Source organism: Aquarana catesbeiana, linkage group LG09, assembly GCF_042186555.1.
Source record: "Aquarana catesbeiana isolate 2022-GZ linkage group LG09, ASM4218655v1, whole genome shotgun sequence".
NCBI lineage: Eukaryota > Metazoa > Chordata > Amphibia > Anura > Ranidae > Aquarana > Aquarana catesbeiana.
The window spans coordinates 197,908,670-197,931,342 of NC_133332.1; the positions used below are offsets into that span (position 1 = coordinate 197,908,670).

The following is a 22,673-nucleotide window of genomic DNA, read 5'->3' on the forward strand; positions in this document are numbered from 1 at the left end:
TGAGGCCCCATTTGACGGGGCACAGTGAGGCCCCATTTGACGGGGCACAGTGAGGCCCCATTTGACGGGGCACAGTGAGGCCCCATTTGACGGGGCACAGTGAGGCCCCATTCGATGCTGCACAAGATGGGGCACAGTGGCGGCAATTGATAGGCACAGTGAGGCTGCAATTGATGGGGGTTTTTTTTTCAGAATTTTTCGGTCTGTTTGCACCCCCCAAAAATTTTAAGCACCTGTGTTTGAGAGCACACTGCCTAGTGTGCCAATAACAGTACCCTGTACCATGTGATTAACTGTGGCCAATCACAGATCATTAGTAAATCGCAGCTGCTACGAAACTCAGTCATGACAGTTCAAAGCATTGCTGTTACAATGATCATCATTGTGACAGCAATCAAAGTGCAAAAAAAAAAAAAATCCCTGATCATCCCCCCAGAGTAGTACAGTGCTTCTATGGTGACATTGAACTACTTTGAGGAAAGAATGTAAATTTAAAAAAAAAAATGAAAAGTTAATATGCAATTTTAAAAATGTAATAAAAACATGTAAAACATTTTTTTTTAAACATACTGTCGGCAGTCATTGTCCCTGATCACCGCCACACCAGTCATATGAGGACACTGTACTGCGCTGGTAATAGTATGTAAAAAAAACTGTTAACATTTTATTAACTTCTTCGTTTTCCAAAAAAACTGACAAAAAAATTACAAGTGGCGATCAAATACCACCAAAAGAAAGCTCTATTTGTGTGAAGAAAAGATATACATTTAATTTGGGTACAGTGTTGCATAATTGAGCAATTGCCACTTAAAGTAGTACAGTGCTGAATAGCAAAAAAAAATTGTGTGGCCTTGAAGGGGCTAAAACCTTCCAAAGCTTAAAGTGGATGTAAACTCCATTCATGAAATGTGACCTGGGCACATATATCTGTAGTGTTTACTTATCTCTCTCCAAAGCACTGAGTCCCCTTTCTGCTGCTCCGTTCCTCTGTTATCAGCCTGATAACCTCTGACAAGTTCTGACACTGGAGATAAAAGCAACTGAAAATGTGTGTTGGGGAGGTTGCTATAAATAGATTTGCAGAGAGCTTGTCTATTAGCACAGCTCTGCACGTTTCTCCGTTCCTCTGTGTTGACAGCTGATTGGAGGAAAGGCTCCCCCCCTCCACATAGGCAGTGTATGCCAAGACTTTACTCCCAGTGCTGAACAGGAAGAGAACATTTCTAACATGATGTGCACTTTCTAAAGAATATAGCAAGCTGAAGACAGCAGATATACATGTAAAACTTATGTAGGAGGATTTTTTTCATCTCTGTGTATCATCTGAGGCTGTTCACTTCACTAGGTATATGTGAGGGTTTACATCCACTTTAAGTTGTTAAAAAAGATAAATGGATGTATTTTAATGAGCCAAGTTTACACTATTGCAGTACTATAGGCCTCGTGCACACAGGGCGTATGCCCAGCTCCTCTAAATGCCCATTCTCCTACCAGGAGAAAAGCAGCTTTTAAAAAAAAAAAAAAAAACACCTAAAGTTGCATTTCGCAAATGTAATTAGGTGCGTCAAGCATTTGGGTGTTTATTCATTCCATTGGCAGAATATTAACATAATCTAGTCATTGAAATTAACGAACTCTCAAGTGCTTGTAGCACCTAATTACATTTGCAAAATGCAACTTTAGGTTTTTTTTTTTTTTCTGCTCAAACGCTCCTCTCCTGAACCCGCAATTGAGTGTTTGGGGTTTTTATTGCCTGTAAAACACTTCTCTTCTAATATGCCTGTAAACACCAATGTGTGCACGAGTCCTAAGTCCTGATTCACACTTGAACGCAGTCCATGTTTCTGTATGACTGAGTGTGGTGGGATTGAACGCAGTCCATGTTTCTGTATGACTGAGTGTGGTGGGATTTTCAGCCCATTCATTTGCCTGGGCAGAAATCGCACTGTATCACACCAACAGTAGTGTGCTACTTTCCATAAACACACTGCACTGGATCACATTGTACTGCAGTACCATACCATCTGGTGCAGGCAAACACATGGCATTTGTGAGGATTATATTGGCACCCACTGCAGATCACACACCCAGTGTGTTTTGAACAAGGTGCGTGGAATGTGGGTTTTCCACCTTGCATTCCAGTGTGAACGAGTCCTTAGGGCCAATTCACACTGCAATCGCAGAGCAGCCGGTGTGATTCAGCACTCCAGCCGCTCTGCATTGCCTGCTGGCTAGGGGGCAGTGTGGTGCAAAATTCAGCACACTGCATCATCTTCGGTTTTCTTTTTTTGTACCAGCTTTTTTTGCAATGTACAAAACGTACACTTTTAAACGTACCAATGATGGGTATCACTGCCTGGCATTGCAGTGCAATTTGGGCTGGTGCTCTGCGATAAAATGTAGCATGTCTGCATTTTAGCACAGCACTAGGCTGCGTTGCAGTGTGAATGGGACACGTAGAAAACAATTGTTTCCTGTGTGGCCCTGTGGTGACAGATGGTTTACCATGCGGTGAAATGTCTGTCACAGCACAGTGTGAATTGGCCTTTTGTGTGTATCTGTACCAGATCACATGGTACAGAAGTAGCATACAATCCAGTTGCAGTGCGTTTCCAAATATAGTGCATGCATTACATTTGGTGCAGTGCGGTGTGACGCGAGTTCTTTCACAATGAATGGGCTGAAATGGCACCACACTGGGAACACGCAGAGCGCTTCTGTGCGATTCCTAATGTGAACCAACCAGTACAGTATGCTGCATTTTTCCCACACCACAAACACACACCAACGTGTGCACAACATAAATGCATGCAAATGCAACTTTGTACACAAAATAAAACATTTTAACCATTTCCCTACTGACCACAGCATACATACACTTCGGCAGAGAAGTGATTATATCGGGATCATGGTTCAGGCTACAGCCATGACCCCGGTGTCATTTTTTTACAGCTGGCAATTCTCTTTCAGATAAAAGTAATGAGTGGCTGGGCAGCCACTGGATTACTTTTACAGGTGGCAGAAGGGGGTCCTGCCATTACCGGGCTCTCCTGAGTGATTGGGAAGCCCGGTATTCATTCGGCTGATAGCATCCATCTCCAGCCTAAGCGTCACCTATAGATAATTTAAAGTACCATAGTTTGTTGCCATTCCATAAATGCACAAAATTTAAAGCGCGGCATGTTAGGTATCTATTTACTCAGCGGAACATCATCTTTCATATTATACAAAAAAAAAAAAAAGTAGGATATATTTTTTTTTTTTTTTTTTAAATTCATTAGTGTATTTTTTCCCAAAAAAAACACTCATTTTATTCATATATATATATATATATATATATATATATATATATATATATATATATATATATGTTTTAAGTAATTTTCTAGCAAAAAAAAAAGTCAATTTTTACACGTATGTGAAAAGTGTCAGACTCGGGCCGGTATTGAAGTGATGGAAACCGCACAGTGAACGTAGCGATTGTGGTCTTTGCTCGGTGTATAGAATGGGTGATGCTGGGCAGTGTAGGGACCCAACATTTCTACAACACAGCTCCCATACCTTACATCATTTTAGGATTGAAGCTGTGCCCATATGTAGCACCCCTCCCACCCGGTACCGACCTCCTCACCCACCCCTCCTATCCGCTCCGTCCACCGACTACAGCCGCACTCACCACCCGGAACTCCGCCCTCTCCGCGCTGATTGATTGCCTCACCAGAATAGGCGGGGCAGAGAGGCGGCGCAGATTTTATGCAGCAGTTGTAGATGAAGGAAAGTGATTGGTGTAGCGGAGCCTCGAGGCCGTCCAGGTGTCCCCAGAATAAGAGCCTCGTCCTGCACCTGCACTCCCTTCCCACTGCCAGCAGATGGCGCTCTTTACCACACTCCATAGAGCAAGTGCTGCGCCTCCACTCATTTGCCGCTAGATGGCGCTCCTCCCTGTGATGTAGGCGAGAGCTTGCGTCATCCGGCCCGGGATACTTATATTACCCAGAATTCTCTGCTCTTCCTTTCTCTCCCCCGTCCGCCATGGTGAGTGCTGTGCGCCTCTACGGCCTTCTCGATCTGCTGCCATCCTCTGTTGTTGTGCCCGGCCCGGAGCTTAGCTTTCGGCTGCTGGTTTCTCCTAGTCATTTCCTCCACATTACCGGGGATATGAGAAGGAGAGCGGGCTGTACAGTGCCGGCAATGAGGGATGGTACCCGGCTCCGGGCTGTGTACACCTGGGTGGATGTGAGGCCTCTCTGTACACTGTGCCCTCATTGTGTGCTCTGTATAGTCTGTTCCCGGCTGCAGTCATCTATATGTGACGGTATGTGTTCAGGCCCTCTGCTCTGTGTGTTATTTGTATACTCTACATGGTGTGTGCTGCCTCCCCATGGTGGCCTGTGTATATATATATATATATGTATGTACGTGTACTCTGTATACTATACAGTGTGTGTTGCCTCTCCTCCCCATGGTGGCCTGTGTATATATGTACGTGTACTCTGTATACTATACAGTGTGTTGCCTCTCCTCCACATGCTGGCCTGTGTATATATGTATGTACGTGTACTCTGTATACTATACAGTGTGTTGCCTCTCCTCCACATGGTGGCCTGCCACAGTATATGCAAGGTGTGTGTGTACTGGCTGCAGTAGTGTGATAGTATGTGTCCAGGTCCCCCGGGGTGCTTTGTTCCTATATACAGCGAATAATGCCTGGTCTCCCTCCAGAAGCTGTAGTTGTAGGCTCTGTACACAGGGTGATTGGGTACACCATGGTTGGGTTGGAATGTATTGGTGACCTGTATAGGTTCACTGAGGGTTCAATCACACCATGTCCATTGATCTACACAGGATCAGTGTAGAGAATACAGTGTTATATGCTCAGGTCACACATTGCTTTAGAATGAAGGGCACATATTTATGTAGCACAGCTCAGCGTGTTACTGAGTGAACTGTCACTCTTTTAATAATGTTCAAAGGAAAATTACCCTGGGGTGCGTGGTGAATGAAGCCTCATCCTGCCACAACACAATCTTGGGCTCATGTCTGACTGGGATTTGTCATGTCTATCAGCTCCTAGTAGTAACTTCATGTGTATTGAGTACCTAAAGACGCAGATGATGACCACAATATTTGCTATCTGATCTGTGATTACACTAACCACCAAGATCACTGATGCGTCTGTAGGTGCTGTGCCCCTGGTACGTTGATGTGCCATCATTGTACTAATTATCCCTTTCTCCTCCACCAGCCTAAAGGAAAGAAGGCCAAGGGGAAGAAGGTGGCTCCGGCCCCTTCTGTGGTCAAGAAGGCGGAAGCCAAGAAGGTGGTGAACCCTCTGTTTGAGAAGAGGCCCAAGAACTTTGGCATTGGTGAGTGAGTTGCCTGAGAATCCACGGTGACGGCCAGTCAGGGGGTCACTACACTCTGTGAAAAATGTAGGGTTTTGCTGTAGGTTACTGTGTTGGAGCTACTTTGCCATAGCATTGCATTCACTACTTTGACCATAGTCCTAGATGCTTCTGTTGAAGGTACAGTAGTATTTCCACACTGTTGATCACTGTTTTTTATTACCTGCAGGCCAAGACATCCAACCCAAAAGAGATCTCACCCGCTTCGTGAAATGGCCTCGCTACATCAGGCTTCAGCGTCAGCGATCCATCCTGTACAAACGCCTTAAGGTCCCACCAGCAATCAACCAGTTTACACAGGCTCTGGACCGGCAGACAGGTGACTAAGGGTGCTGCTTGCAGATATGAGGGTTTGTGTACTGTGGCTGCATGTGGTACCCAAAGCCATTTGGTGCCAACAACACCAAATTCCTGAGACCCTTAAGCCAGATCACTTTTGGACATAAGCTGAATATATTCTAGAGGCCCTGTTCTGAGATTTTAAAGGCTACGATCACTTTTATAAAAGTTTAAAAAAAAAAAAAAAAAAAAAAGGCTGTCGGTACTTGTAGTTTTGCCATACACTGAATCGTGTGGGGGCCAGTGCATTTGTAACATGTTATACCCTGAATATGGGTGTAACATGTTATAAAGGTTGTCTTATCCTTTTAAACTCCTTTTGAAGATATAGAAAGTGCAATGTCTCTGACAGTGTTACTGATCCAAAAGGCACAGTGGGGGTTATTTACTAATGCAAAATCCACTTTGCACTGCAAGTACACTTTAAAGTGCGCTTGGAAGTAAAGCCGCTGTAAATCTGAGGGGGACATGCAAGGAGAATAAAGCATTTTAGCTTGCACATGATTGGATGATACAATAAGCAGAGCTTCCACTCATTTCAGATCTACCCCTTAGATTTAGAGCGACTGTACTTCCAAGTGCACTTTCAGTGCAAAGTGGATTTGCCTTTCGTAAGTAACCCCCAGTGTTTTCAGGTGCAGGAGTGGTTACATTTTTGTCTAGTAATATGCCAACTCCTAGAGATTGCTCGCCTTTAGAGGTCGACCGATATGGGTTTTTCTGTGGCAGATGCCGATATTTAGAAATCGCAGGGGCCTATATATGATGCAAATTTTTATTTTTTTTCCTTCATCTCAAAATCTAACAGACCCTTACCACTGGAGCATTTTCAGGCGCTTTTGGGCTAAAAATAGCGCCTGCAAAATGGCTCCCCTGCAGTCTCAGTGTGAAAGCCTTTCCAACTGAGGCGATGCGCTGGCAGGATGTTTAAAAAAAAAAGGTCCTGCAAGCAGCAGCATCTTTGGAGCGGTGTATACCACTCCTGCTCATTGAAATGAATGCGCACCGCTGCCGAAGCGCCTGCAAAGCAATTTGGCAGAGGCGCTTCACGGGCGCATTTCATCGGCCGCTAGCTGGGTTATAAGCGCCCCGCTAGCAGCCGAATAGTGCCGCTAAAACTAGCAGTGTTTTACCATCAACGCCTGTCCGCTCCAGTGTGAAAGCAACCTTAATAAGTGATACAGAAAATTTCTTACATTTAAACATTTATTAAACAAAACAAACCTCCAATCAGTTCACTTGTATGTATAATTTAGATTAAAAAACAAATCTTAAATATTAAATGCACAAAAACAGGTAATCAAAACTTTTGGACGAAAAAAATGGGCTAACTTTACTATTGTGTTTTTTTTTTTTTTTGTATTTTTTGCAAAAAAATAGCGTTTGAAAGACCGCTGCGCAAATACCGTGACAAAATATTGCAACAACCGCTATTTTATTCCCTAGGGTCTCTGCTTAATATATATATATATATATATATATATATATATATATATATATATATATATATATATATATATATATATATATATATATATATATATATATATATATAATTTTTGGGGGTTCTAAGTGATTTTCTAGCAGAAAATACAGGATTTTTACTTGTAAGCAACAATTGTCAGAAAAGATTTAGTCTTTAAATGGTTAAACTGAAAACTCCTACACACGGAGTTCAGTTCATTGATAAGTGGCTCCACGGAAGACTTCACGCAACTTGCATTGACTTCTATTGCAGAAGTCATTTGCAAGCCGCACTGAAGTTATAATCGGCCTTTTTTATCAGCACAATCGGCCGATGCTGATTAAAAAACGGCAAATGCCGGCCGATATATCGGTCGACCTCTACTCTCCTTATTGGAAACCTTTCTGAAGAAAGATGGGTCTGCCATTGCTGACATTTTTCTACTTTCTGGGATCACTGCTTAAAAGAATCTGCATATGTCTGATTCTGCTTTAACATAATTTTTTTTTTTTTATAAATTTGTTATGTAACAAATGTTTGCTTGTGGAATTTAAATTGGGTCTGTGCACATGATGATACGTAATATTTGCTATCTGAGAGATGTGATTACACTCCCACCAAGATCTCTGATGCACAGACTGAGGCCTATAGCTTAGGGTTCATCTGATGTGAATGAAAACTAATCATTTTCTTCTCCTACAGCCACTCAGCTCTTTAAACTGGCACACAAGTACAGACCAGAGACTAAGCAAGAGAAGAAGAAACGCTTGCTGGCCCGTGCAGAGCAGAAAGCTGCTGGTAAACCAGATGTCCCTACCAAGAGGCCCCCAGTCGTCAGAGCAGGTGGGTTGTTTTGGCTGCATGTGGGTTGCTGTTTGTCTGTCACTGCAATGATGTCTGAATTTCTTCACCTGAAAAAATTATGTGGATCTAAAAATGAGCTTTTTAACCCTGAGCATTGACTGCTATTCCTGATACTAGGCCCTCATCTAACGTGTGACCAGCTGACACTTGTCAATCTTTGCAGGTGTCAACACAGTGACCACTCTGGTGGAGAACAAGAAAGCTCAACTGGTGGTTATCGCCCATGATGTGGATCCCATTGAGGTGTGTACAGCATTGTGATGCTATTCTGGGCTACATTGTAGCTGGACAGTTGTCCCACTTCGAGCAATGATTGTCACAAAGCACAAACATTTTTTAGGAATACATAAAAAATTAAAATGCGAAGGTCAGTGGAAAGTTATTTAGAGGGAAAGTCATTGCAAAAGACACATTATTTGCACTTGGAGAAATGGGTTTTAACCGTCACATATGGAAAGGCTTTAGAGTAAGGGCTGCAAAGACATGGAATATATTACAGCTGCTAGTTCTGTGGATTGTTTTGAAAAGGGGCTGGCTGAGTCTAAATATTAATAGCAATGGTTTTTGTAAAACATTGTAAACTGTTGATTCAGTGAGTTAAATGCCCTCATTTTAGGAATCGCTAAGCCATTCCCATTGCCCCCTACAATGGGTACATCTGTTTTAGTGGACCTAAAGATGTGACTGTCAATTCGGAGTTTCCGATTTGCGCTCTAAGACTGGACATTTCATGTGTGCTTTGACTTCAGAGACCATAGATTGCAATGATGTAAGAATTTCTTCACCTGATTCTACTGTGAAGAGTAAATTTGAGCTTTTTAACCCTGAGCAATTGTGGTCACAGCCTCCTGGGTGGTCACAGCATTGTCTTCTAGAGCAGGGTCTCACATCCTTTTTTATTTTATTTTTTTTTGTCCTCCAGCTGGTGGTCTTCCTCCCTGCCTTGTGTAGGAAGATGGGAGTTCCCTACTGCATCATCAAAGGCAAAGCCAGGCTGGGCCGCTTGGTACACAGAAAGACGTGCACCAGCGTCGCTTTCACACAAGTTAATCCGTAAGTATCGTATCCTTGCTTCAGGAGTTTTTCATGTTTCTGGCAATGATGTAACGAATTTCTTCAACTGAAATGTCACTGTGTGGTCTTCAGAGCTTTTTAACCCTGAGCAGCCAAGGATTTGTGTTTTAATTATAAACCCAGTCTGGTAGACCTTCACTCACTTGGTTTCCTTTTACAGTGAAGACAAAGGATCTCTTGCCAAACTGGTGGAAGCAGTAAAGACCAACTACAATGACAGACATGATGAGGTAAGAGTTGGGCTAAAGTGATCTGCTGTGCATGCTGGTCTGTTGCTGGAATGACTGAAATCATTTGCCTTAAGATCTTTTGGTCATACCAGTGTCTGTTTTATACAGACAAGTTTTTTATTCATTAGAAATGTGTAAATATCTAGATATGAAGGCATTTTTATTTCACGGCCCCTCACGCCTAATCGTGAATTCTCCTGTTATGTTTGAATTGTGTCATAAGCATGTGGAAGTGTATGTGTCTATCTCTCTGCACTGACAAAAGCTCTTCATGCAGGAACATTCCTCTAGTTTTACATTTTTATCTTCAGCTCTTAAAGTGGATGTCAACCGACAATTATTTTTTTTTTTTTTTGATATCCTACTGTAGAGTATAAGATTGCCTATCATCTGAGTCCAGTCTTGCCACACAATCCATCTCTGAGCAATCCTCTTATTGTTCAGTGAGAAAAATCTTGACAAACTGAGAAACTGTCAAATCCTCCCCCTTGCTGTGAGTGACAGGTGATTTACCGTATTTATCAGCGTATAACACGCACTTTTTTTCCCCTTAAAATAAGGGGAAATCGTGGGTACGTGTTATACGCCGATCCCCGCTAATTGTGATCTATTGGTGGCGATCGCCGCCGACATTCACATAGCGTGGAGTTCGGAGGGACTCGGCGGAGCTGAACGAGCGCTGCCGAGATCAGTGACTGGGCGGAGCCGAGATAAACATGCCGAGTGTTCTCGGCTCTTTCTGGTACCGCTCAGTCACGCCCAGTCCCGCCGATGGACCTATGTTATGTCATTGGGCGGGACTGAGCGACAACGAGAAGAGCCGAGTACACTCAGCTGTGTATCTCAGCTCCGCCCAGTCACCGAGTCCCTCTGGACTCCGCGGCGCCATATTTAAAACTACACGCTTTGTGTATGTCGGCTGTGATCATGTAATGGACACTGGGGGCAAGGCTGCACTGACCACTGGGGCAAGGCTGCAGATGGACACGATAACGCTGCATTGATGGGCATTTAAATTTTAAGTTTTTTTTTTTTTTGTTTTTTTCCTTAAAATTCTCTCCTAAACTTGGGGTGCGTGTTATACGCCGATAAATACGGTACATCTCGTGCACTAGCCTAAGACATGCAGTATTTTTTAATTCCCTCCCCCACTCCTTTCTTCAGCAGCTCTGCAAGGATTGGCTGTTCCACACCTCAGCATGATTTGGCATGCTGAAGTCATGTGGTTACTTTCCTGTCTTTTCACTGGATGTTAGAGATCATAGCAGAAGTTCAGTGTAAGAAATACACAGGAGAAAATGCAAGGGGAGTGTAGAGGTGAGCGGGGAGTCTACTGACATCACGACTCCACCCACAGTATATGCAGTTTTTCGAGTCTAATAACAGAGGGGAGAGATGCAGGAGGCATGTATATCCTTATAGATAACCCCTATGGCAGTAGTTTAGAAAGGATGACATTGGGTTTACATCCACTTTAAACTTGTTTTACTGCTTATATGAATTCTAGTTTTCTTGTGTGCTGGTCATCTGAATGTACTCTGGTGTCAAAGTCTTTCCAGCCAAACAACCACTCTTATTCTTTGGGGAGAACTGCAGCTCCAATCCCAACACAACGCTAGAATACATTTTACACAGGCTAGTTGCTGATGAATTGGCAATATGTTTTAAAACTGCCTTAATTGCAGCTTTACATGTAATTTGCAAAATCAAAATTGTGTAAGTGTTCAAAATGTTCTAGTTACTCAAGGTATCTGCAAATCTTAGAGGATTGCTACATTGGATTCCTTTCTGTTGCTTTTATTTAATTGCTCAGTCAGTTAATATCTGGGGATGAAATCTTCTAGCATATAGATGTATTAAGTTGATTTGTGAAAGCAAACAGTTTGTGGGCTCAAAATTCCCTCAGTTGATTACATAGATTATACAATACATATCATCTTTAGAGCTATGGGGAGTTAATTTTTTTTTCAATTGCATGAGCCTTTAGGCCTGTCACAGTTCTGCCATTGCAGACATATAATACTCAAAAGCATGGTTGCCTGACTGTTGCTGACCTGGATTAAATATTCAGGTCAGGAAAGTCTTTGACTTCAGCTCACCCAATCTGTTTACTTCTGGGTAAATTGCCCTAGTGAAGCGGTGTCAGCATTGCAACCAGTCATCTAGCATTTTCATATAAGGCCCATGAGCAGCTATGTATTTCTACAAGTTTGCATTGGATTCATATGGTTTGGCTCTTGTATTTTGTGCTAAAGCATATCTAAAATTCTTTTCATTTTGAAACAGGAAATTTATGTAATATTGCCAACTTTTTGCAATCTGTGACCCATTATATAGATGCTTGCTTCCTGTCCTGTAGACATAACAATCTTTCAAGTGAGGCAAATCTTAAAACGTGTCAAGTATTTTCCTCCTCACCTGGTGACTCAAAACTTTGCATTTCCAGTTGCTCAGTCCCTGCATGACAAATGGTGTCAATATCCTTAATAGGGTCACAGACCGCAATGAAAACATGAAATGCCTTTATCTTAGACTGCTGTTCAAAACTTAAATTGCCTTCTGGTGCACTTTATTGTATGTAGTGTTTGGTCTTAATCTTTTTTTTTTTTTTTTTTTTTTTTTTTTTTTTTTTTTTTTTTTTTCCTGCAGATCCGTCGTCACTGGGGCGGAGGAATCCTGGGGCCCAAATCTGTGGCCAGAATTGCAAAGCTGGAGAAGGCAAAAGCCAGGGAACTGGCCACAAAACTGGGCTAAATGTACTGGGCGTGTCTGTCTTGTTCTGTACATAATAAAACTTCCTCAACGTTCATTGCTTGTGTTTTTATTTACAAAGGCTTAAATTTGTGAAACCTTTTGTACAAGTAAAGCTGGCCATAGCTGATCCAACTTGCTTGCTATCCCCATCAATAGTCAGTGTTAATATGGCAGGGGGGGAAACTCCTCCTGCTGAGCTGTTGTATTCTCCTGGGAGAGCGGCAAGGGCGGGTGTCCTCCCTGGTAGAACACAGTAATTGCATACTAAAAATCTGACCTGATTGTACCCAAGACAATCCAAGCAGTTTGGGTTTGTTTTTTCCCCTAGGTTTTATCTTACTAGTTGTGGGACCTTCCCTCCCCATAATCTTTTGTTGTTCCCCTAAGCTACTTTTCTGGAGAAGCAAACTATCCCTGTGGTAGCAGAGGCTCTAGTGGAGCTCTCCCTTAATTCACATTTGTTAAGGCTCCCGAGTCCTGCCCTATGTTTCTTAAGGTGGGAGCCCCCCACTCAATCCAGATGGCAATATGTGGGTGTATACCTTTTGCACTGGCATGCAGACACCAGGGTGGCAGCGAAAGCAGGTAAGGGATGGAGCAGTTTGACCTGGATCTTCCAGTTTTGAACATTTCATCTTGTCAGCAATTCTACACCATGCAGTCTAATACTGCCGCGCCACCTGCTATAAATCTGGCAGATGGCTCCAAGGTAGGGTGGTTGGAATTTTTTTTTTCCCTTTGGGCCCCTTTCACATGATTCGGACTAGATCCATTTTGTTTTTCAGATGAATTGAAACCGAATCGCATTTTGTTTATGGCTGGGCAGATGTCAAAGGATCTGTTTACATCCCTGTCCTTGAAGCGGAGTTCCACTCAAAAGGGTTACTTCAGCTTATCCATCTTTAACAAGGGGGCCCCAGATCGTGCCCCCCTACCCATTCACCAAAAAAAGCAGTGGAAGCTTTGAAAAAAAAGTCCTTAATAGCTCTGAGCTGTCTTCTCCCACTGCCGTCTATCCCTGAGCAGTCTTCCTCGCCACAGCTTACCTGCTAAAGCCTCCGTGTGTGGCTTTTTTTTTTTTTTTTTTTTTAATAAACATTCAGCTGTCAGCAGGGAACCTGCTTACTCAAATTTTACCATTGATTACATATATTTTATATATAAAACTTTTTTAAACCTACTCACCAGTGTCCCTTAATCACTGCCACACCAGTCATATCCTTTAATCACCACCATACCAGTTGGTGTCCCTAATCATTGTTGGATGCAAAATTTATGCCCAGAGAGCCTGAAGGCACTCCTTGGATTTCATGCCTCTATGTGGCTATGCTGTTAAGTCACACGTGTGGTATTTTCATACTCGGATTAGCATAATATTTTGGGATGTAATTCTAAATATGCCTATATTTTAATTTACAACTTTGTGTAAAAAAAAAAAATAAATAAATATATCTCTATCTCTATAGCTCTATTTCTAAATTTCTCTATCTCTATTTCTAAATTTCTCTATTTCTAAATTTGTGGTAAGATGTTTTCATTAGCCTCACTATGCCTTTCAAAAATCTTTTAGTGTTTGCTTTCTAAAATGGGGCAATTGTGTGGGTTTCTATTCTACAGCCCTGGTACTCCAGGGCCTTAAATGTTATAGGTGGTCTGGAAATTGGATATGTAATTTGTGCCCCAAATCTGTGGCTAGCCTGTGGGGGAAAAATGCATGTAATGGCCCCACACTTAAACTGGCCATACACTTTTCTTGTACAATTTTCCTTTTAGATTTAACAAAACCATATAATATGAGGTCAATGTTAACACTTTCCATTTGTATTCAATCAGGCACTACATAGTTGAAGGTAAATCTAAAAAGCTGAACAAGAGAATTTGTATAATGTATGGCCAGCCTTAGGAGTAGCAGAAGTTGTTTTTGGGGTATAATAAGTATGCCTATACTGTGTGTTGGGGGGGATTGCAACTTCAAAAAAAATCAGATTGCCTCTTACTAAATACCTTAGCTTAGACTGTCTACTGTCCAAAAAAAATTGTTAATGGGGGGGGGGGGGGGGGTTGGGGTGAGATTTATATTGTCCTGGCATTCCAATGCTTCAAGGAATGAGATGGGCAGTCAGTACATTCGGACTAATCAATTTTTAAATATGAATACCATCAATTGTAGACTGTATTAGTATCACACAGACTAATACACTGATTTTGGGTTTTCAGCAGAGAAATGTAGCAGAGTACATTTTGCCCTAAATGTCCCTGTATATTGCGGTCATTCAGGTGATTATCTAATAGTTTCTTGAAGCTATCAATGCTCCCCGCTGAGACCACCGCCTGTGGAAGGGAATTCCACATCCTTGCCGCTCTTACAGTAAAGAACCCTCTACGTAGTTTAAGGTTAAACCTCTTTTCTTCTAATTGTAATGAGTGGCCACGAGTCTTATTAAACTCTCTTCTGCGAAAAAGTTTTATCCCTATTGTGGGGTCACCAGTACAGTATTTGTAAATTGAAATCATATCCCCTCTCAAGCGTCTCTTCTCCAGAGAGAATAAGTTCAGTGCTCGCAACCTTTCCTCATAACTAAGATCCTCCAGACCCTTTATTAGCTTTGTTGCCCTTCTTTGTACTCGCTCCATTTCCAGTACGTCCCTCCTGAGGACTGGTGCCCAGAACTGGACAGCATACTCCAGGTGCGGGCGGACCAGAGTCTTGTAGAGCAGGAGAATTATCGTTTTATCTCTGCAGTTGATCCCCCTTTTAATGCATGCCAATATTCTGTTTGCTTTATTAGCAGCAGCTTGGCATTGCATGCCATTGCTGAGCCTATCGTCCACTAGGACCCCCAGGTCCTTTTCCATCCTAGATTCCCCCAGAGGTTCTCCCCCCAGTGTATAGATTGCATTCATATTTTTGCCACCCAAATGCATTATTTTACATTTTTCTACATTGAACCTCATTTGCCATGTAGTCGCCCACCCCTTTAATTTGTTCAGGTCTTTTTGCAAGATTTCCACATCCTGCGGAGAAGTTATTGCCCTGCTTAGCTTAGTATCGTCTGCAAATACAGAGATTGAACTGTTTATCCCATCCTCCAGGTCGTTTATGAACAAATTAAATAGGATTGGTCCCAGCACAGAACCCTGGGGAACCCCACTACCCACCCCTGACCATTCTGAGTACTCCCCATTTATCACCACCCTCTGAACACGCCCTTGTAGCCAGTTTTCAATCCATGTACTCACCCTATGGTCCATGCCAACGCACCTTATTTTGTACAGTAAACGTTTATGGGGAACTGTGTCAAATGCTTTTGCAAAATCCAGATACACCACGTCTACGGGCCTTCCTTTATCTAGATGGCAACTCACCTCCTCATAGAAGGTTAATAGATTGGTTTGGCAAGAACGATTCTTCATGAATCCATGCTGATTACTGCTAATGATATCATTCTTATTACTAAAATCTTGTATATAGTCCCTTATCATCCCCTCCAAGAGTTTACATACTATTGATGTTAGGCTAACTGGTCTAATTCCCAGGGATGTTTTTTGGGCCCTTTTTAAATATTGGTGCTACATTGGCTTTTCTCCAATCAGCTGGTACCATTCCAGTCAATAGACTGTCTGTAAAAATTAGGAACAACGGTCTGGCAATCACCTGAGTTCCCTAAGTACCCTCGGATGCAAGCCATCTGGTCCCGGTGATTTATTAATGTTAAGTTTCTCAAGTCTAATTTTAATTCCGTCCTCTGTTAACCATGTAGGTGCTTCCTGTGTTGTGTCATGAGGATAAACACTGCAGTTTTGGTTACTGAAGCCCCCCGAGTCACTCGTGAAGACTGAGGAGAAGAATATATTCAATACCTTCGCCATCTCCCCATCCTTTGTAACCAGATGTCCTTCCTCATTCTTTATGGGGCCAATATGGTCTGTCCTCCCTTTTTTTACTGTTTACATACTTAAAGAATTTCTTGGGATTTTTTTTGCTCTCCTCCGCTATGTGTCTTTCATGTTCTATCTTAGCCATCCTAATTGCACCCTTACATTTCTTATTGCATTCTTTATAAATTCTGAATGCTGTGGATGATCCCTCAACCTTGTATTTTTTGAAGGCCTTCTCCTTTGCTTTTATATGCATTTTTACATTGGAGTTAAGCCATCCAGGATGTTTGTTCGCTCTTTTAAATTTATTACCCAATGGGATACATTGGCTAATGCCCTTATTTAATATGCTCTTAAAGCAAACCCATCTCTCCTCCGTATTCATTGTTCCTAATATTTTATCCCAATTTATGCCTTTTAGCAAGGTTTGTAGTTTAGAGAAGTTGGCTCTTTTGAAATTCAGTGTCTTTGTGTTCCCTTCATGTCTCCTATTTGTGTGATTTATACTGAAACTAATTGACCTGTGATCGCTGTTACCTAAATTGCCCCGTATTTCCACATCTGTTATCAGGTCTGTATTGTTGGTAATCAGTAGATCTAGTAATGTTTTATTTCTAGTTGGTGCGTCTACCATCTGACCCATAAAATTGTCCTGCAAGACACTAAGGAACTGGCGAGCCTTAAATGAATGCGCGGTTCCCTCCGCCCAGTCTATGTATGGATAATTAAAATCCCCCATTATGATAACACTTCCCATCCTTGCTGCTAATCCAATTTGTGATAGGAGATCCGTCTCCACTTCCTCCCTCAGGTTAGGGGGCCTATAGCATACTCCCAGTATTATTTTCCCCTTAGCTTCATCCCTTTGGAGCTCTACCCATAAAGATTCCACCTCCTCCCTAGCTCCCTCAGTGATGTCATCTCTCACATTCACTTGTACATTATTCTTGATATATAGGCATACCCCTCCCCCTTTTTTACCCTCTCTATCCTTGCGGTATAGGGTATACCCTTGAATGTTTGCCAGCCAATCATGAGAGCTGTTAAACCAGGTCTCTGAAATTCCCACGAAATCCAAATCCTCCTTGTACAACAGTATCTCTAGTTCACCCATCTTGTCCGCCAGGCTCCTGGCATTGGTGAACATGCCACATAGTTTAGACCGGTCGCTTATTGTCCTCGTATTGGGTGTTTCAAGATTGCAACTTGGACTTGCTACTATACTCACCTTGTGTTTTTGTGCTTTGGTTAACCTACCACTAATGCCCCCAATACTACCCTCTGGAATATCTTCCGCGCTGGCTATCACTGTCTCTGGACCCTCCCCCCCATCGCCTAGTTTAAAAACCCCTCTAACTTTTTGGCCATCTTCATTCCCAGCAGATCTGCACCCTCATTTAGGTGCAGTCCGTCCCTTCTATAGTACCGGTTACCGACTGAGAAGTCGGCCCAGTCCTCCAGGAACCCAAACCCCTCCTTACTACACCAGCTCTTCAGCCACTTGTTTACTTCCCTAATCTCCCTCTGCCTCTCTGGTGTGGCTCGATGTACCGGTAGTATTCCTGAGAACATTACCTTGGAGGTCCTTTTCCTCAATTTAGCTCCTAAGTCCCTAAAATCGTTCTTTAGGACACTCCATCTGCCTCTGACTTTGTCATTGGTGCCAACGTGCACCATGACAGCCGGGTCTTCCCCAGCCCCTCCCAGTAATCTGTCCACAAGATCCGTGATGTGCCGAACCCGAGCGCCCGGTAGACAACATACTGTTCGGCGCTTCAGGTCTTGGTTACAGATTGCCCTCTCTGTCCTTCTAAGAATTGAGTCCCCTACCACCAGAATCTGTCTTTCCTTTCCCTTTGCTGCCTCCCCACTCTCACTGGAGGAGTTCTTCCCCTGGCAGCTAGGAGAGTCCCTCATCTCCAGCAGTGCTGGTCCCTGACTGGTTACACCAATGTCACTCAATGGAGCGTACTTATTGGGATGCTCCAGTCCTGGATCGGCCTCCCTGGCACTTCCCCCTCTACCCCTCCTGACTGTCGCCCATCTACTCTTTGCTAGTGCCTGCACCTCTTTGTCTCCACCCGCCTCTGTGCTGGCCCCTGCCAGCACCTGCCGTGTACATTCCTGGCTCACCTTTAGTATGGAGGGACTTCTCAGTGCTGACAGTTGCTTCCCCAGATTCAGAACCTGGGCTTCCAGGGAAACAATGTGCTTACATTTTGCACAGCAGTATTCGCCCTCGATCGGATGATCAAGGAACGCATACATGCGGCAAGATGTACAAAGAGTCGCCTCTCCACACCCGCCGGGCATCGTACCTATTAAATTTAGTGAGGATTTGGGGATTTTACCCTGTCCAAATTACCTAACAACTAGCTTCCTGGCACTAATACTCAAGACAATACACAGGTACACAATACACAAGTACTAACGATCCACACACACTACTCAGACAACACTCAGATACTCACACTACACAGGTACTATGACCCCTGTTATAACCTCCTGTTTTAAACTCTTGTTTTTAACTCCCACTTAATCCAGCTCCACTTACACCAAGCTCCACAGCTTCAAACTGAGCACGCTCAGACTGAGTCCTACAACAAGTTAAATAGGCACCTGTGAGCAATTAACCACACCCCTTAATTGATAGACTGATGAAACAAGAAAAAAAAAAAAAAAAAGCTATTTAAAAAGTGACAGCAAAAGGCAAATTAAAAACTAAAAGGAAAAGTCCCCAAAATGCAACCCAGCAAACACCAACAGACAGCAAGACTTGTATACTCTAACACTTGTTTTTTAACTCCCACTTAATCCAGCTCCACTTATGTATTAAAGATTATTTATTTGCAACATTTTCTAACCGAAACAGTTTTTTCTCCCCTCGTCTTTCAGGACAGCACCTGGAGAGAGCGCAGCTCCACCCACTTTTCCCAGGAAACACTGCAGTCAGTTTTTTTTTTTAAAGACTGGACGCTTCCACCATGGCCTCAGTTGTAGTGTTTCCTCCACCATGGTAGCGCTGCAGGGAGCCAGGGGTGTGCTGCGCTTTCTCCAGGTGGAGAGAGTAGGGGGCATACCGGTATTCTGCTTTCTTCTGTTATACAGGCCAGCCCAGCTTCCTCCCTTACGTGTGGGGGTGCTCCGGCGTCCTCCCCTCTTCATACCCGGTGAGGGTCAGGCTGCTGGGGGTCCCCGCTCCTTCAGATCGTCGGCTAGGCTAAGGTGGAGCGGCGTCTCCTTTTTATCCCCAAAGCCTCAGCCTTCCGGGTTCCGGTGGCGAGCGCGTCACTATGGCCGGGGGCGGGACCTCTAGCGACGCGTCTTCCGCTTCCGGACGCTGGAACGCAGGAGAGGGCGGCCTCTTTCGGCTGACGGAATTTAAGAGCCTGGAACACTCTTCCTGTGTATTGAATCAGGAAGTAAGTGTGTTTAACCACTTGCTTACTAGGCACTTAAACCCCCCTCCTATCCAGACCAATTTTCAGCTTTCAGTGCTCTCACACTTTGAATGACAATTACTCAGTCATGCAACACTGTACCCAAATGATTTTTTTGTCCTTTTCTTCATACAAATAGAGCTTTATTTTGGTGGTATTTGATCACCTCTGGGTTTTTTATTTTTTGCGCTATAAATGAAAAAAGACCGAAAATTTTGAAAAAAAACACATTTTTTCTAATTTCTGTGATAAAATTTTGCAAATTCGTAATTTTTCTTCATAAATTTTGGCCACAATTTATACTGCTACATATTTTTGGTAAAAATAACCAAAAATTTGTGGAAATTATTTGGTCTGTGTGAAAGTTTTAGAGTCTACAAGCTATGGTGCAAATCATAAAAAAATTATCACATCTGATGTACTGAGGCCTATCTCATTTCCTGAGACCCTAACAAGCCAGGAAAGTACAAATGCCCCCCAAATAACCCCTTTTTGGAAAGTAGACATTTCAATGTATTTAGTTAGAGGCATGGTGAGTTATTTGAAGTTGTATTTTTTTCCCACAATTCTTTGCAAAATTGAGATTTTTTTTTTTTTTTTTTTTTTCCCCACAAAATTGTCATTGTAATAGCTTATTTCTCTCACATGGCATGTGTATACCACAAATGACACCCCAAAATACATTCTGCTACTCCTCCTGAGTATTACGATACCAAATGTGAGGGACTTTTTCACTGCCTGGCCACATACAGAGGCCCAACATGCATGAAGCACCATCAGGTGTTCTAGGAGCATAAATTACACATCACATTTCTCAACCACCTATTACACTTTTGAAGGCCCTGGAGCACCAGGACAATGGAAACACCCACAAAATGACCCCATTTTGGAAAGCTAACACCCCAACGTATAATCTATGCGGCATAATGAGTCTTTTGAATGGTTTATTTTTTTCCAGAAGTTTTTGGAAAATGTGGAAAAAAATGAAACCGCATTTTTTTTTTACACAAAGTTGTCCGTTTATAAGATATTTCCAACACATGGCATTTAGATAGCAAAAATGACACCCCAAAATACATTCTGCTACTCCTCCTGAGTATTACGATACCACATGTGTGGGACTTTTTCACTGCCTGGCCACATACAGAGGCCCAACATGCATGGAGCACCATCAGGTGTTCTAGGAGCATAAATTACACATCACATTTCTCAACCACCTGTTACACCTTTGAAGGCCCTGGAGCACCAGGACAATGGAAACACCCACAAAATGACCCCATTTTGGAAAGCTAACACCCCAACGTATAATCTATGCGGCATAATGAGTCTTTTGAATGGTTTATTTTTTTCCAGAAGTTTTTGGAAAATGTGGAAAAAAATGAAACCGCATTTTTTTTTACACAAAGTTGTCCGTTTATAAGATATTTCCAACACATGGCATTTAGATAGCAAAAATGACACCCAAAAATACATTCTGCTACTCCTCCTGAGTATTACGATACCACATGTGTGGGACTTTTTCACTGCCTGGCCACATACAGAGGCCCAACATGCATGGAGCACCATCAGGTATTCTAGGAGCATAAATTACACATCACATTTCTCAACCACCTGTTACACCTTTGAAGGCCCTGGAGCACCAGGACAATGGAAACACCCACAAAATGACCCCATTTTGGAAAGCTAACACCCCAACGTATAATCTATGAGGCATAATGAGTCTTTTGAATGGTTTATTTTTTTCCAGAAGTTTTTGGAAAATGTGGAAAAAAATGAAAACACATTTTTTTTTACACAAAGTTGTCCGCTTATAAGATATTTCCAACACATAGCATTTAGATAGCAAAAATGACACCCCAAAATACATTCTGCTACTCCTCCTGAGTATTACGATACCACATGTGTGGGACTTTTTCACTGCCTGGCCACATACAGAGGCCCAACATGCATGGAGCACCATCAGGTGTTCTAGGAGCATAAATTACACATCACATTTCTCAACCACCTGTTACACCTTTGAAGGCCCTGGAGCACCAGGACAATGGAAACACCCACAAAATGACCCCATTTTGGAAAGCTAACACCCCAACGTATAATCTATGTGGCATAATGAGTCTTTTGAATGGTTTATTTTTTTCCAGAAGTTTTTGGAAAATGTGGAAAAAAATGAAAACACATTTTTTTTTACACAAAGTTGTCCGTTTATAAGATATTTCCAACACATAGCATTTAGATAGCAAAAATGACACCCCAAAATACATTCTGCTACTCCTCCTGAGTATTACGATACCACATGTGTGGGACTTTTTCACTGCCTGGCCACATACAGAGGCCAAACATGCAAGGAACACCGTCAGGTGTTCCAGGGACACATAGCATGCACATACCAAGAATTACACCCCAAAATACATTATGCTGAGCAAAGCGTAAACAAAAAAGATTACCTGTGGTTGTAGTAGCGCAGTTGTACGCAGGAGGAAAGCACTGGTCCAGGCAGCAGGCAGGGACTTGGTCAGCAGCGGCGAACACAATTGTCCAGGCAGCAGGCAGGGTTACTGTCCATATAAAGTCCAGGGTCAGTGCAGGCAGAGATATTGTCCGCAGTGCCAAAAATATTGGTCCTGGTAGTAGGCAGGTCCATGTGGTGTGGTCAGTGCAACAGGCAGAGGCGTGACGGCAGTAAGTCCTACAGGCAGAAGTAGGGCCTCGTTCAGGACAGAATGGGGACAGGGGTAGAGGCTTCTCCCACCCAAATCTCTTTGAAGCCTCCGAGTCTCCAGACCCTAATCTAGGATTGAGAAAACAAAATAAATTGTTTTCTTCATCCAGAAAAACAATTCTGGAGCCCCTCACATATGTGAGACCCCTGTGTTGAATCCCACTAGTCCAGTTGCAGGGTAAAAGATCAGTCCAAGAGGCAGGCAAATATCATGGTCAAACAGTCCAAGGTCAGTTCCAGATCAGGCAGAGGTATGTACAGAATCGTTGGGCAGAAGCATGGTCGAATAACAGTCCAGGGTCAGTTCCAGATCAGGCAGAGGTATGTGCAGAATCGTTGGGCAGAAGCATGGTCGAATAACAGTCCAGGGTCAGTTCCAGATCAGGCAGAGGTATGTGCAGAATCGTTAGGCAAAAGCGTGGTCAAATAACAAGCCAGGGTCAGTTACAGAGGAGGCAGTGGCATAAGGGGTGTGAGGGTAAATTGCAGGAACGGAGGCTTACG

General features: G+C 42.9%; 2 protein-coding genes and 5 non-coding genes across 14 annotated transcripts in view; 6 read left to right on the forward strand and 1 right to left on the reverse strand.

Moving 5' to 3' along the window:
• Positions 1 to 22,673, reverse strand: part of MED22 (mediator complex subunit 22) — a 106,700-nt gene that overhangs the window by 40,924 nt on the left and 43,103 nt on the right. The window contains exon 1 of one of the 8 annotated variants that reach the window (XM_073599508.1): positions 3,624 to 3,856. The exons of 5 other annotated variants lie outside the window; for them this stretch is intronic. The gene's annotated coding sequence lies outside the window, so the exon portion shown is untranslated. Of the gene's footprint in view, positions 1 to 3,623; positions 3,857 to 22,673 lie in introns of those variants that run through there. 2 more of the 8 variants (XM_073599507.1, XM_073599506.1) reach the window with 2 other exon arrangements.
• Positions 3,888 to 12,186, forward strand: RPL7A (ribosomal protein L7a). Its single transcript, XM_073599511.1, has 8 exons — positions 3,888 to 4,035; positions 5,246 to 5,366; positions 5,575 to 5,724; positions 7,912 to 8,052; positions 8,237 to 8,316; positions 8,996 to 9,126; positions 9,308 to 9,377; positions 12,027 to 12,186. Exons 1-8 carry the CDS (start codon positions 4,033 to 4,035, stop codon positions 12,129 to 12,131), a joined length of 801 nt encoding a protein of 266 aa, XP_073455612.1. The 5' UTR covers positions 3,888 to 4,032; the 3' UTR covers positions 12,132 to 12,186.
• LOC141109136 (small nucleolar RNA SNORD24) lies at positions 5,107 to 5,174 on the forward strand. The gene has a single exon (XR_012236148.1). It is a non-coding gene; the product is annotated as a small nucleolar RNA SNORD24 (small nucleolar RNA).
• Positions 7,774 to 7,843, forward strand: LOC141109135 (small nucleolar RNA SNORD24). The gene has a single exon (XR_012236147.1). It is a non-coding gene; the product is annotated as a small nucleolar RNA SNORD24 (small nucleolar RNA).
• Positions 8,095 to 8,169, forward strand: LOC141109131 (small nucleolar RNA SNORD36). The gene has a single exon (XR_012236144.1). It is a non-coding gene; the product is annotated as a small nucleolar RNA SNORD36 (small nucleolar RNA).
• LOC141109130 (small nucleolar RNA SNORD36) lies at positions 8,833 to 8,906 on the forward strand. Its single transcript, XR_012236143.1, has one exon. It is a non-coding gene; the product is annotated as a small nucleolar RNA SNORD36 (small nucleolar RNA).
• On the forward strand, positions 9,167 to 9,240 carry LOC141109133 (small nucleolar RNA SNORD36). Its single transcript, XR_012236145.1, has one exon. It is a non-coding gene; the product is annotated as a small nucleolar RNA SNORD36 (small nucleolar RNA).

Coding starts and splice junctions, on each gene's coding strand:
- RPL7A (XM_073599511.1), top strand. Junction 8,053..8,236: donor GCCCCCAGTCGTCAGAGCAG/GTGGGTTGTTTT, acceptor CAATCTTTGCAG/GTGTCAACACAGTGACCACT. Junction 8,317..8,995: donor ATGATGTGGATCCCATTGAG/GTGTGTACAGCA, acceptor TTTGTCCTCCAG/CTGGTGGTCTTCCTCCCTGC.